Source organism: Bidens hawaiensis, unplaced genomic scaffold (genome assembly GCF_021521415.1).
Source record: "Bidens hawaiensis isolate Kalapana, Puna unplaced genomic scaffold, B.hawaiensis_p1.1 tig00003356_1, whole genome shotgun sequence".
NCBI classification, from domain to species: Eukaryota; Viridiplantae; Streptophyta; class Magnoliopsida; order Asterales; family Asteraceae; genus Bidens; species Bidens hawaiensis.
In genome coordinates this window covers 374,688-390,067 of record NW_027491185.1, presented here as the reverse complement: position 1 = coordinate 390,067, position 15,380 = coordinate 374,688, and the positions used below count along the sequence as shown (strand labels likewise).

General features: G+C 38.8%; 1 protein-coding gene across 1 annotated transcript; it reads left to right on the top strand.

Annotated features, from left to right (window-relative positions):
- The first annotated feature begins 263 nt into the window (after positions 1 to 263).
- Positions 264 to 2,452, top strand: LOC143623250 (uncharacterized protein At4g00950-like). The gene is made up of 2 exons (XM_077094200.1): positions 264 to 970; positions 2,242 to 2,452. Exons 1-2 carry the CDS (start codon positions 296 to 298, stop codon positions 2,314 to 2,316), a joined length of 750 nt encoding a protein of 249 aa, XP_076950315.1. The 5' UTR covers positions 264 to 295; the 3' UTR covers positions 2,317 to 2,452.
- The last annotated feature ends 12,928 nt before the right edge of the window (positions 2,453 to 15,380 follow it).

Sequence of the window (15,380 nt, the reverse complement as noted above, 5' to 3'; positions counted from 1 at the left end):
CCGATTTTGATTTCTAAAAGTACCCGAATTATACTTTTCTAATCTGTCCTATATATTTACTTACAAAACAATTTGGAATAATTAAAATAATAATTTAACATTCTATCTTCCCATAAAATATTACCAAAAACACCCTCTTAGTAAAATACCAAAATCAACAAGTTTTAAAATAATCAAGACAGCTGGCAATCAGCCACCTATAAAGTACACACAAAGCTTTAACATTCAATAAAAAAAAAAAAAACTTACTTCCACTTCCACAATTCACTCACATCACCTCTTCAACACCCACAAAATGGGATCCGATTCCGAACCCGAATCCGACCCGTATCACATACCCAAACTCCCACTCTTCTCCATACCACACTATGACGTCACCGAACCATCCAGCATGCCAACACCACCTCGTCAAACCTTAGCCTCGGTTCCATTCCAGTGGGAAGAACAACCCGGTAAACCACACCCGTTTACGGACATAATAATATCCTCTAACCACACCAAATGCTTAGAGCTTCCTCCAAGGCTAGCTGTAATTACCAAAATATCCTCGCCCACTACAGTCCTTGATGGTCCAGGCGGGGGCAGATCCGTCTTTTCGTCTGCTTCATTTAGGTTTTATAATAATAATAATAATAATAATAAGAAAGAACGACGTCGTCGAAGGCAGATGCAAGGGTCGTTTGATAGTAGCTGTAGCGGCGGGTGGAGTCCAACTGAGGATAATAATAATAATAATAATAACAACAACAACAACATAGGACTGCTGCAACCGGAGTTGTCGGATAATAAGGTTGTTGGAAGTGGAAGGTATAAACAGTTTGGGTCGTTTAGGATTTATAAACCCAAGGGTAGTATTGTCATTTCGCCGTCATCGGATTCAGTGGATGCTGGTTTTGCCGACGAGACTAATAATAATAATAAGATGAGGAGAAATTCTAGTCTGTCAAAAGTCACCCGGTCCGACTTTTGGGTAAGAATTGTGTTTTGACTTTTTTGTGCTTTAGTTACTACCTATATTGCATAGGGTACAATTGTATATTGCATGCATATTTGTAACAAAATATTTTATGGGACAGGCTGATCAAACACCATGCGTCATCTAGGATGAACAAATTCGATACTGGTATTGTTTGGTACCGGTATCAAAATTAGTACCAAAGTTTTGAGTTTCGGGATCGGTATGGTGCCGGTATTTTTCGAAATTTTACTTTCAATACCCGGTACCGTATCGGTACCAAACTGAATATTTCGGTACCAATACCCAGATTTTGTGATTTTTGGGCTCGGTATTTTCGGTACCAGTACCTTGCTCATTCCCTAGCGTCATCTGCTCATCTATATGAGTCGTATAAATGACGCATGGGGTCTGAATATAAAGTAGTAATGTTTGGTCAGCGGGAGTCAGGATGTGGTAACTGGTAACCAGACGTTAGCCTTTTTTGCGGAAACCAACTTGTGAAGGTCTGTATAACTCGTATAGCTTCAGTTTTTTGTTAGATATCGTTGAGCGTTGAATATATGAGTCATATAGATGTATTTGAGTCGTATAGTCCTGTGTATAAGGGTTACAAGGGACATATAGTTCTTCGGTAATGAACTATATACATATACGGCTCGCATTGACTAATACAAGGCATACAAACATGTCAAAGTGTCAAACTGTACGTCTCACATTTTTGTATCATTTTCGGGCACATGGATTTCATTTCGACTCATATAGATGCATATAAGTTGTATAGGCCCGACTGTTTTTGTCTGTGCGAGAAGGGCTTACGTGTGGTAATCACAACCCTATTTTATTTTCTCACTACAAACAAGATAACACTGTATTCAACTTTATAAATCATGACTAATAATAAACAACTAAGTAAATAAATAATGAAATATTAAACAAATTGGTTGGTTTAAAATTGTAACTACCAAAAAAAACAAGAAACCACCGAAAGGAGCATTTTTGATTAACAAAAAGTGTTAATGATATTCATTTACTTTTTTAAAAATTAAATATGAAAGCATTTTAGTCAAAAACATAACAAGAAAATAATGTAGGAGAGGACCCACTTAAAGGTAGTGTAGTTGTGGATGAGTGCAGGTGGGGACTATTTTAACGTCAATCATATTTTCATAACTATACAAGCTGCCAACTAGTTGCTGAAATATTATTTATTGGTCCTTCAAGTATATTTTTGTTTACATATTGGTCCTTCATTTTTGTTTTATTAATCTTTTGTCTTTTTGTAGGCGAAGATCTATCAAGGTTTTAAGCAAGTAGTTCCATGGAAGAAGAAGACCAAGAAAGAAATCTTCACCTTTTGACTTGCTTTAATCCATGATCTTGTTTTTAATCGATGTTTGTATTGGATTTGATTCGTTTCGGTTTCTGTATGTATAATTAACGACATCTATATTCCGTTACATTGTCATTAAAAGCAAGGTAGTTGTCGTATTCCAATTTAATTTCCATGTTATAGATATAAATGTGCAATGGAGAAAAAAACACTTTTTCTTGTCACAATCATGTAATTTTGTGATTATTATTATTTTTATAAAAAAAGAGGAAATTTATGTTTTATGTTTGTTCCTATTTAGAGTAAAGATTGAACAAGTATATGTAACGAGATGCCTTAAATTCAAAGGAAAAAGTTGTTTCCAAATGTTACACGTGAAAGGCATAAAGGTATGAATGTTACATAATATTTTTAAGTGTGAACGTGATATTTGAAGTTTTGAACATTAAAGAACTATATATGGAATGACTTGCAACAAAGCCTCCGACACAAATCTAATGTAAATAAAGTTAAGATTTCACTTCAACAAAAAGAACAAAACACATTTTTGAAGGCATTTTTTGGGGAAGTGTTAGCACGCCCGGCCTTCCTTGTACCACTGAAAGAATCCGGATCAGGTAGCTTTCCCCGGTCCCCGGACTTCCCCATTTAACACAACAGTTATGAAACTGTTAGAAATATTCGTTGACAATGACTTTTTTTTGAACAAAAACCCTATAATACCCACAAAAATTTTAGTTTTATTACCGGTGGTAGATCCAATAATTCTGTTGATAGTAGGATCACTTTTTTTAGATTTTCCATTTTATATGAGCGAACATGAAAAAGTTCAGGTGAATTCGATACTTCAAGCCAAGTAATGTTCATCACATAATAAAAATACAAATAATAAAAAACCGTTATCAACAGAAATTAGTAACACACATAATAAAAATAGGCGAATTGGATTTTTAATAATCTCAACTTAATGCAGTTGGCCGATAATAATCTCAACTTAAAAAATAGTTGTCACCGATCCCAACTTTCACACATTTTTTTATTGGACCTCCGTTAAAAAAAACTTAATGACGTTAAGTTTTTTTCAAATTTCAAATTGATGGTTTAGGGCTTTCCCAGAATGAGGATACGAATCGATAGGGGTGAGCAGAAAACGGTTCGGAATCGTCAGAACCGAGGAACCAGAATCGAACCGGTACCTCAGAACCGCTAATGTGTGTACCGGTTCGGTTCTCGGTTCTCATAATTTGCATTAAACGGTTCCCGGTTCGGTTCCGGGTAAAACCGGCGGTTCTAGACTTGGAACCGAAGAACCGGAATATTCAAAACGTATTAAATAAATTTACCAGTCCCCATTTTTTATAGAGTAACTTATTAACCGGCATCCATTCAATCATTTTTTAATTCAAATCTTCTTTCTTTACGTTCAAAAACTAGCAACCATGATCAATTTTGATTTAATCTATCAAAATAATTTAATATAAAATGATATGATCTTCCATTAATCTATCGTTCCAAATGATTTATTTAACTTCAACACATAAAAAAATATAACGGATGTTCATGTTGTAATCTAAATTAGTTTTGTCGTGAAAGAAGACATACAATTATATAAACATGTTTTGCAATTTGCAATGTTTGCATAACTCATTTGATAAATAAATGATCGAACCGGTTCTAGCCAGAACCGATTAGCGAGAACCGGATTTAGCAGTTCTGGAACCGAACCGGTTTACTGTAATAGGTTCCTGTTCTATTTTTCACTCATTTTCGGTTCCGGTTTGGTTCCAGTTCCGGTTCGGTTCTCGCGGTTCTGAACCGTTGCACAGCCCTACGAATCGATTGATGTAAAACTTACCTCGAAACGGTGTTCCAAACAACTTGATATTTGTTAATTAAAAGTTTACACATCGGAATTGAAGCATCCTTTAGTCGTTTGGACCACCGTAGGCAAGTCTTACATAAATCGACTTGTATCCTCATTCCAAACGAAAGCCCTAAAAAATTTGTAATTTGGAAAAACTTAACGCCGATAAGTTTTTTATTAACGGGGGTCCAATGAAAACAAACAGTGTGAAAGTTGAGACCAATGATATCTACTTTCTAAATTGAGATTATTATCGGCTGTTGGTGCATGATGTCAGTAGTTCAGTATCTTGTGTTTTGTCTGTGTCTGTAATCGTTTAGTTTGATTGTTTTGTGTCAAATGCTGTTTAGTTTATGTTCGCTTAGGATTTAGGCGAACTTGGGGACATAGCGAAGTTATGACAACTTCGCCTAGCATGTTAGGCAAAGTTGTCGAGGTTTATATATACCTCAACTTCGGCCATTTTGACAACAGTTTTTTTTGGTGAACGAGTTGTGTTTGTGATCTTGTGTATCACGTGTTGGCTATTGCAATATATCAAGTTTTTCAGTATAATCTCGTGTGTTTTAGATACCTATTTAACATATTAATCGTCTCGACACTCGTATCGTATTACGTGGGGATTCCGCACCCTCGTGTTACGAGATACTCCTGTGTAGATCCGGCTGGGAACCTACAATTGGTATCATAGAATTTTGCTCGTGATTGTGTGGTTCGGGATTATCACACGAGTGTTAAGATTGTTCTGCTTGACTATTCGCGGAACGAGTTTACGTTGAAATACCTCGTTTTTGTCTTTTGCTCATCTTTCCTCATCAAATATACCTCCAAATCACCCTCGCGTCCCTCGCAATCAACCTAACTAAACCTGCAAAATTCCATTGTTCGTTAAGCAAAGTTGCCGTCACAACAAGTAGGGTTTAGGCGAACATATAAGTGTTTGGCGAAGTTGATTAGCTGCGAAGTTAAGTGACTAGCGAACTTAAGAAGCAGGCGAAGTTGTCAGACTAGCGAAGTTGTTCAGCGAACTTAAGAAGCAAGCGAAGTTATATCAACTTCGCTATTTGCGCACTGTTCACAGAAGTCTATTTTTAAGGTTTGAGTCTTGTTTCAGTCGAGTATGACTTCGATAAACATCACAGAACTGGTAAAGATGGAGGTTGAAGCCGGTTCAGCAACTAAAGCTCCAAAACTGCTTAAGGGTACCGATTTCGTTGCATCGAAAGATAGATTTGAACAATATGTGAAGTATCAAGACGCGAAGATGTGGGTTTGCATTCAAGACGGATACATCCCACCAACAGCCATGTTTGAAGGTCGTGAACAGATTAAGAAGTACAGTAAGATGGAGGATGATGAGAAGAAGATGTATGAGGCAGAGAGTAAAGCTCATGCAGCCATAACAATGGCGCTTCCACAAGAGATTCTCCACACATTTAAGAAATACAAAACTGCTAGAGAATTATGGGAAGCACTAGAGAATCGATACGAAGGGAATGTTGGAATACGTACCTCCAAGACAAAGTTGCTGAAAACTCAATTCCCTGTATTCAAGTATCTGAAAAATGAATCACTTGATGATATCATTACAAGATATTATCATCTGATGACAGAGCTAGATAACTACTCCATTGAATACAAGGAAAAAGAAATAGTGGAAAAGCTTCTTGATGCTCTCCCGCCAAAATGGGAAATGTACACAGTTCTGATGCGGGAAGATAAAGAATTTGAGAATATCGATTTGGAAACGGTGGTAAATAAGTTACGAAATTTTGAACTTAACATGGTTTGAAAGGAGACATCGACTGATCAGGTTCAGGATCCGGGAATGTGTGGCGAAAAAGTCACAACAAACTCAACTTCAAAATCAGAATCCACTGCCTATTACTCAAAGGAGGAACCGAACTCCATTCCAGATGGTCATGTGAGTCTCAATATGGATGGTGACATATGTTTCGTAGCAGGTGGTAGTAATTCCTCAAAACCTCAAACTATAACTGGTAATTTCTCATCCAATGCTCCAAGCAATAACTACTCACAAATGCCCATGAGTTTAAAATCAGCTGAACAACAGTTTGCTCTCTATGCATCTTTCATTGCATCTTATGAAAATTACATCAAAGGTAAAATAGTCGACCCTGCAACTTTGGATGAAGACTATGATCAGATCGATGCTGATGATCTGGAAGAGATGGATCTGCAGTGGCAGATGGCTATGATAAACAGAAGAGTAAAGAGATTTATGAAGAAAACGGTAAGAAGTTTGTTGGAGAAAGACCAGGGTTTGATAAGTCAAAGGTTCACTGTTATAACTGTCAACAAAATGGTCACTTTGCTAAGGAGTGTACAAATAAAAGAGTCGAACGAAGTTAGACCAGGCCTGCTCAACAGAATGGGGGTGGTAGTGAAAATAGGGCTATGGTATCTCAATAGAACGGTGGATACAACTGGAATATACAAGTTGAGGAGATGTTCGAACAGGCAAATTTGGTAAACATTGAAACTGGGGGAAGTGAGAAGGAGACGGGGGAAGATCAAGCATACATGGCAGAAGTGAACGATCAGCTCTCTGAGGTAAGTTCTGAACTTCATTATGAACAATGTGAAAATCTGTCTGATTAATTGAAAACATTAACTGATCAGTTTGTTAGTTTGGACACACAATTTAAAAACTTAAAAGAAGATCATCACTATTCTAAAACTAAAGAAAATAGTTACTCGGTAAAAATAAAAGCTAGCGAAAAGGACATCAGAAGTCTTATTACCACTCTAGCTGGAAAAATACAAGTAATTGATCTTAGTTATGAAGTTTTAGAAGAAAAGACCAAACTAATTGCTGAAAAGGATAAACAGATAGCTGATTACCAGGTAAAAGTGGTGGAACTGAATAGAAAAATTGAACAATTTAGAAATTCTTCCAACATGTTAGATCACATCATCAGTGTTCAACGTTCCCCGGCTAACAAAGGGGGAATTGGATTCTCTGAAATTCCACCACCATACAACAATAACTATACTTATAATCCTAGTAATCAGCAATCTGAGAATGTTGAAATTAGTCAGACAGTTCCAATAAAAGTATCTGCTAAAGAAACTGAAGTCATTGAGAGTGAAACGAGTAAGACAACTTCTAAAGTCACTAGCTCTGACTCTAGTTTAGTCTCATTAAATTCAGACAAGTCGTCCGAATCAGATGAGATAGAAGAAAAGGTCGTGTTACTAAAAAGAGGGGAGGAATATAAGCCCGATGAAAAGAAATCTCCCCTAAATCCGTTCGTCCCACCATATGTTAGACAAACGGGTAGTAACGCAACCTCGACATCTGCAACAAATTTTGAGACGAAAGTTCAAAACAACCAAAATAGTTCGAACATAAGTTGTTTCAGATGCAATAGAGTAGGACACCTTGTCGCTGATTGTCCCCTGAAACAAAGAAAATCTAGAAATATGAGGCCTCCTAAAACCGAGAATAAAACGAATACTAATTATGATGCTGGTAAGAATGTAAACACACCAAATTTCAATCATTGGACTAATCCAATATTTCAAAGAAATCAGTCTCGTTTTTCCCAGTAAACTACCAAACCAACAATTATAATTCAGTTAATTCACGAATATTTGGATAGCCTCATAGCCAGTCCTCTAGAATTTTTCCATTCAGATCTTACAGAAACTATCCTCAAACTGACTTTGGGCATTCAAGGTACTGGATGCCGGATAACTGATTTACTCAACCCAAGACCAGAAGGTCTTGGGTCCCCAGATTTTAATCTATTTCTTTAATTGTGCAGGAACAGTCAAACAGAGCTGTAAACAATATGTGGGTTGTTGACAGTGGCTGTTCTCGGCACATGACTGGTAACAAGAAGTTGTTACGTGACTGGAAATCTGTTCAAGGAGGAAGGGTATGTTTCGCAGGGGAAAGTGGAGGAAGAATTAGTGGTATTGGGACGGTGACGAATGGAAGAATAAAGTTGAAAAAGGTGAATTTTCTAGAAGAGTTGAAGCATAACTTGTTGAGTGTATCTCAGATTTGTGATAAAGAATACACTGTTCGTTTCACTAAAGATGAGGCACTTGTACTTTATCCTGGTTTCAAGATACCAGAGACGTGGGTTGTAATGAGAGCTCCAAGAGAGAAGAACGCGTTTGTGATAGATATGAGATCAACCGAGATGACAACAGAAGAATCATGTCTCCTGTCAAAAGCAACAGAATCTGAGTCAGAACTGTGGCGCCGAAGAATGGGTCATATACATCTTCATAAGATGAACTACATTGTCAAGAACGGGCTGGTACTTGGGGTTCCTTTGAAGAATTTTAACTTTGAAGACCAATGCATTTCGTGCAAGAAAGGAAAGCAACACAAAAAGCCTCATCACTCCAAGAAGGTTAACTCAGTTGTCAGCACCCTAGACCTACTTCACATGGATCTTTTTGGTCCTGTGAATGTAAAGAGTCTAGGAGGAACCTCATACTGCTTGGTTGTAACCGATGATTACTCTCGATACTCTTGGGTATATTTTCTGAAGACAAAGGATGAGACAGTTCAGTTGGTAATTAACTTGATTACCAAGGTGGAAATATTGTTGGGAGGAAGGTTAAGTACATCAGGAGTGATAATGGTACAGAATTCAAGAACTATCAGATGGAGATGTTTTGTCTACAGAAAGGGATAGAGCATCAGTACAGTGCCCCATATACTCCACAGCAAAATGGAGTAGCAGAAAGGAAGAATAGAACTCTAATCGAAGGCGCCAGGACCATGCTGGCAGATGCTAAACTTCCCGTGGTGTTCTGGGCTGAGGCTGTAGCTACAGCTTGTTGTATCCTTAATCGTGTTTTAACTGTTAAAAGATTAAATAAAACCTGTTATGAACTTATGCATGGTAGAAAGCCAAACTTGAAAGGTCTTGAACCTTTTGGGTCTCCATGTTCGATATTAAAGACTAACTCTAAATTTGGTGAGAAACCGACGAAGGTATCTTAGTTAGCTATGTTGTTGGGACACCCAACAGAAGAGTCTTTAATCTATCGAACAGCGGTTGAGGTGGTCTGTAACTCTGACATTACTAGTTACAAATCACCAAGGCCTAGTATGGGACCGGCAGAGGCTTTCGACTATGATAAGCTATTCAAATCTTTTAATGTGCCTTACTTGGATTTTGCAGACATTGATGAGAAAATGACCTCACATATACTGTATGACGAGGAGGAGACCATTATGCAACGTCCACAATATGATGAAAATCAACCAACCTCGTAAAATACAGTCAAAACTCCTGATGTGTCGAATTAAGATGAATTCTACAATCCATTTCACACTCAACCTCAGCCTCACACTGATGAACTTGCCTCAAATCTTAAGAATGATCTGGAAGTCGGTCCGGTCTAGTCCACCAAAATTCACAAGAATCATCCTTTGGAAAATGTGATCGGTGATCCCTCTGATGGTATACGTACTAGAAGAAGTTTGGATGAACACACATGTGTTTATGCAAGCATTAAAGACACGGTATTATAAATGAATGTTTGTACACCTGCTTCATCAGCCAGATTGAACCAAAGAATTATCAAATGGCACTGAAGGATAGCTCGTGGGTTGAAGCCATGCAGGAAGAACTGGCACAGTTTGAGAAGATGGAAGTATGGCTATTAGTTGAAAAACCGCAAGAGATGAATGCCATCGGTACAAATTGGGTTTTTAAATGTAATAAAGATGAGAAGGGGATAATCATACGCGACAAGGCAAGATTGGTAGTGAAAGGGTTTAATCAGCAGGAAGGAATCGATTACAATGAAGTGTTTGCTCCTGTGGCGAGATTGGAGGCAATTCGACTGTTTTTGGCATTTGCGGCACACAAAGAGATGAAAGTGAGCAACCCCCGGGTTTCACTGACCCAGATTTTCCTGATCATGTGTACAAACTGAGCAAAGCATTGTATGTGTTACATCAGGCACCTCGTGCCTGGTACGCAATACTTTCAGATTACTTGCTAGAGAATGGGTTCGAGAGAGGAAAGATTGATAGTACGCTGTTTGTCAAGAGAAAAGGGGGAGAGTTTCTTCTCGTTCAGGTCTATGTGGACGACATCATTTTTGCCGCATCAAAAGTCACTATATGTCAGGAATTTGAAGCGGTCATAAAGAAGAGGTTTGAGATGAGCGCCATGGGCGAATTAACTTTCTTTTTGGGATTGAAGGTAGATCAGAAGAAAGATGGAATGTTTATTCATCAAACGAAGTATGTCCATGATGTGCTTAAACGCTTCAAGATGGACGACAGTACCCCATTCGACACTCCAATCTGCGTCAACCACAAACTGGGCGCTGATTCTGACAGTGATGAAGATGTGGACCCCACTCAATCATAAGTTCTTTAATGTATCTAACTGCATCTAGACCTGACATTATGTTTGCAGTTTGTCTTTGTGCTCGTTTTCAGGCAAACCCGAAGGAATCACACATGAAGGGAGTGAAGAGAATCTTGCGGTATCTCAAAGGAAAGCCTAAGTTGGGACTATGGTACACGAAAGGGGGAGAATTGGATTTGGTAGCATACACCGATTCTGACTATGGAGGTTGTAATCAGAACAGGAAATCAACTACCGGTGGATGTCAGTTTTTCGAAGGAAGATTGGTATCGTGGCAGTGCAAGAAGCAGACCTATGTAGCCATTTCCACCTGCGAAGCAGAGTACATGGCAGCATCAAACTGCTTCTCCCAGGTTTTATGGATACAACAACAAATGCGCGATTATGGTCTGAATTTCACTCAAACTCTTATTTGCATTGATAACACTGCTGCTATCTCAGTAACTAACAATCCCGTTAAACACAGTAAAACAAAACATATTGACATATGTCATCATTTTATACGAGATTGTGTTGAGAAGAAATTAATTGTTCTTGAAAAGGTTGATTCACTGGATAATTTTGCCGATCTTTTTATTAAAGCGTTTGACCGATCCCGTTTTCAAAATCTTGTCGAGCTTAATGGGATGATCAATTCCGAGTAACCTTGTTTTCAGTTTTATCTTTAGTATATATAAAAAAAATAAAAAACATCTCTATCGCTTAAAATTATGTCGGTTGCTCAAGTTTGAAAGACATATCCAAAGATATGTTTGGTCCTTACTTCTACGTGTAGATTATAAGGATAGCCATTAACCAGATGACTGAAAGTGACCGGGGCGGTTTATGATGGGTTTTCATTATTTCGCTTAAAATTAGTCGTTCATACTTAGTTAGAAGGACACATACTCGTATGTGGTCGGTCTGGCTGATCTATTGGATCTTCAGGATAGCCGTTTACCTGAAGACTTTGACTTGATTGGGGTGCTAGAATTTAAATTTTTTTTTGGGGAAGATGATATAATTTTTCAATTCTATAACTTCGTAAGAAGTTTCAATACGATGTTTAAATTGAAAATTGATCCAACCTTGGAAAGTGATAGATAAACTGATTTTGTGTGCTTAACTGGTGAAGTTATTAGGCCTAAAAGACTCTAGAACAGTCATTGTATGTCATGGTAGCTTTCTATGGAGCGTAAAAGTAGAAGTGATACAAACTAAATCTTCTCGATTTAATGTGGAGAATCATTCTGAGTTGTGCATGTCTCCATATACATCTTTCCGAATGATATGCATAAAAGTGATTACCCAGTCATACACGAGCCTGTGAGTGTTCTGATTCCCGCGAAGATAGTGTTACGTACCTGCAGTGATATAGATTCGGGACTTGCAGTTGTCTTCAATTTGAAGTTGTATTAATGTCTTTATTTGTAAAAATAAAAAAAATAAAAAAAATAAAAACCCTCTAGTTATTATTATTAAGCCTTTGAAGCTTATATTATTACAAATATCTAGAAAGAGGCTAGAAAGAATTTTTCAAGTATAAGAAAGAACGGGAAGAAGACTCTGAAGATATATGTGTGCTCATTGTTTAATCAGACACTACGGGTCGAAGTCAACTCGGGGTGACTTGGGGAAAGCCAAATACGCTTTGAGAATAGATAGGAGGCATCACAATCTCTCATGTGATGTCCATCTAAATTTTGAGCTTAATTGAACCTAATCCGTATCACAGAAGCGATGAAAACCATACTAAGTTTTCTACCTGCCTACAACCTGCTTCTTTATGTCATAATACCGCTGAACATGGATCTGAGTGACAGCCACTTAATTAGTATGATTCCTGTTTGGATCTTTTCTAAAACATGCAGGTTCTCGTCAAGACTGAAATTTGATCCCGTTTATTCTATTATTTTCAAGTTTTTCGTTGTGTTTTTCATTTTATGGTCTAAATTTCTAAAACTTGGTTACCTGGTTCTTTGATCTTTATGTTTTAATCTCTTTCGGAGAAGGCTAAAAGCAAGTTGACCCTTGTTCAACTTTATATGTTTCTGTTCTTAAGTTACAACGGGCAAACTTAACATAATGGCGAAGTTAATTGGTGAGTGATGTTTTCTGTGGAGAAGTTGACCTCGCATTGACTTTGCGAAGTTAATTTTGGGCGAAGATAACACAACTTCGCCTATAGGGTTTCTCCAAACTATAAAAGGGGACTCGGTGGTCAAACTTGTCAAACTATATTCAACATTTAACCCTCGGCGAACTTATACACACGAATCAACCCTCATTATAATCTGTTTCTCGTCCGTGATAAAGGTTTGCAGGATCTATGTGACTTGTAATTCGTATTATAAGGTGCTAATCGGTGTCTCGATGATTCGTTTTGTGGTCTCTTTTGAAACAAACCCTCGTTTAACTTTCCGTATTAGAAGTGATTTGGTGAAAACTATGGTTCTCTGGTTCTTAATCGAACAACCTCGTTCATGTTTTCATTCTCAAATCGGACTTCCCTAACCACAAATGGGTCATCTTGATGCGCTGATTACGGAAGCGGAGTTAGGGTTTCAGCGAAGTTGTTTTCAACTTCGCCATAATTTAAACTTCGCCTGCAATGGCAAAATTGCTTAAGGGTTCTAGTCTGTTACTACCTGTGTTGTTCTCAAGCGAAGTTGGTCTTTATGCAACTTTCACACTGAGTTATAACATAACTTCGCTACTGGTAACGGCGAAGTTATAGCTAGTTGTAGCACTGATCTAACTTGACTTGTTTTGTTGTGCAGATATGGCTGCAGTGGCAGGTGCTGGTGGCGCAGGTGGTGATGAAGGTGAAGATAATAACAGACAATTCTTTCCGGGACACAATATGTATATCACTTTAGATCCGGACGCTCAAGGAATTGACAGTTACCGTGAGATCATCTCGTTTCTCATACGCTCACGCATCTTTTATGCTATCACTACTACTCTGCCGATCTCACTACCGAACATTGAAGATTTTTGGAACACAGTTGAGTATGATTGTCGTGTCGATCCACCGGTAATGCGAGCTACGGTTAATGAACAGGTGGTACAATTCTCGGCAAATCAAATAAGGGAAGGTTTACAGTTCGGGGTTGAAACTACAAATGATCCCACAGACTTTCCGGCTACGTTCAGAGATGGTGCGTTTCTGCGTATGGGGTATTCGGGTCCGTTGGGAAACTCTCAGAGGAGGAAAGTATTTTTGTTAGATCAGTGGCGTTTTCTTAGGCACGTGATGATTGTGTGCATGTCCGGTCGGAAAGCAGGTACGGATGGTATGGGTGCGACGATGCAATCGGCTATGACTGCTTTAACCTACAACAAGCCCTATAGTTTCAGCCAGATGATTTTTTATGAGATTGATCGTCAGAGACGTGCGGTTGCACGGGAAAGATTTTTGATGTATCCTAGATTCCTACAAATTATTTTGAATCATGTGGCTCCTAATCTGCCACAACGACGTCCTATTTCATATGTGGAAAGTGTGTCTAAGAGAATCTTTGCTTAATGTAAGTCGTCAAGTGCTCGTAGCAAACCTGAACTTCGTCCAAGGCACACTGCCTTGTTTGGTTATCTAGTGAACCCTTCTTATGTTGCTCCTCCGGAAGATGAGTTTATGGATCCTCCACCACAACAGGCTAATGTTCCTCAACCACCTCCTGTGGTTCAACCACCAACCGTGGTACAGCAGGCACCGCCTGCTGATCCTGTTGTCGCTCCGGAAGAAAAAGTTGATCTTGAAGTTGCCTTTGGAGGGAAAGGGTTCTTTGACATGGAACAGATTCATCCAGCTGCTGAAGTTCAAGTCTTAGTAGCTGAGACGTCTGGGGTAAATGTTTCCATGGTCGCTACATCGGTAGCGGTTTCTGAGAGAACTGACTCTGATTCCTCCACTGACGACGTTGTCGAAGCACAGCAAATACTTGCCAGGCAAGAACGAATTCATGGCAAGCGAAAGAAAGACTCGGATGACAGTGAATCAGACTATGAGGAAGATTTAGAGCGTTTGGTTCGACGATCAAAGAAGGAAAGGGTTGGTGAAAGTTCAAGAATTGATGAAAGTTCGAGGGTTGTTCATTTTTCTCCACCCTCGTTATCAGGTATGACAATAGTTCCTGCTTCTTCGACTGTCACAGTGTCGATCCCAACAAGTGTTTCTTTGGTGACCACGTCGTCATCGTTTGGTGTCCCTCCAACCACGTTTCAGTTTACCGCTCCAGAGATTGTTTCATTATCGCCTCCGACTCTTACTCAATCGGAGGTTGTTTCTAGATTTGTTGAGTCGACGTTGGTTGCTTCTGCTGGATTACCTGTCTCAATACCATCCGCGGTTACTTTTCAGTCTACTACCGATATACCAGCTAGTTTGGGAATTCCTCCACCGTATGCTCAAGATATTTCTCACACGAGGTTTGATTTTGATGCTACTTTGTCTGATTCTGAACGGATAGCGGCTCTTGAACGGGTAGTTGCTGAACAGTCAAGAATCAATCTCATCCAGACTCAAGCTTTCCAGCGACTTGTGGCAGAGAATCAGATACAATCGTCCCTCCTTGTTGAACACGGTAAACTATTTGATGCTCTTAAGCAGTTCTTAGCATCTCAGGGGGAGACGAGGTGCAAGGGTGATGAGTTAAGAACCAAGAAGAGGCAAGATAGAGACGATGATCCCAATGCTTCGAAAGGTGCAGGTGGTGAGTTGCCAAGAACTGAACAAGCTCTTGGGACTTCCACATCTTAGGGGGAGTCTGCTGGTACATCAGGTGGTACGGGTGGTGAAAATGTGGTGGTTGTGGATGATAAGGAAGTGTTAGGAAATGATGATGAGTTAGTTGATGATGTGTTAACATTTGA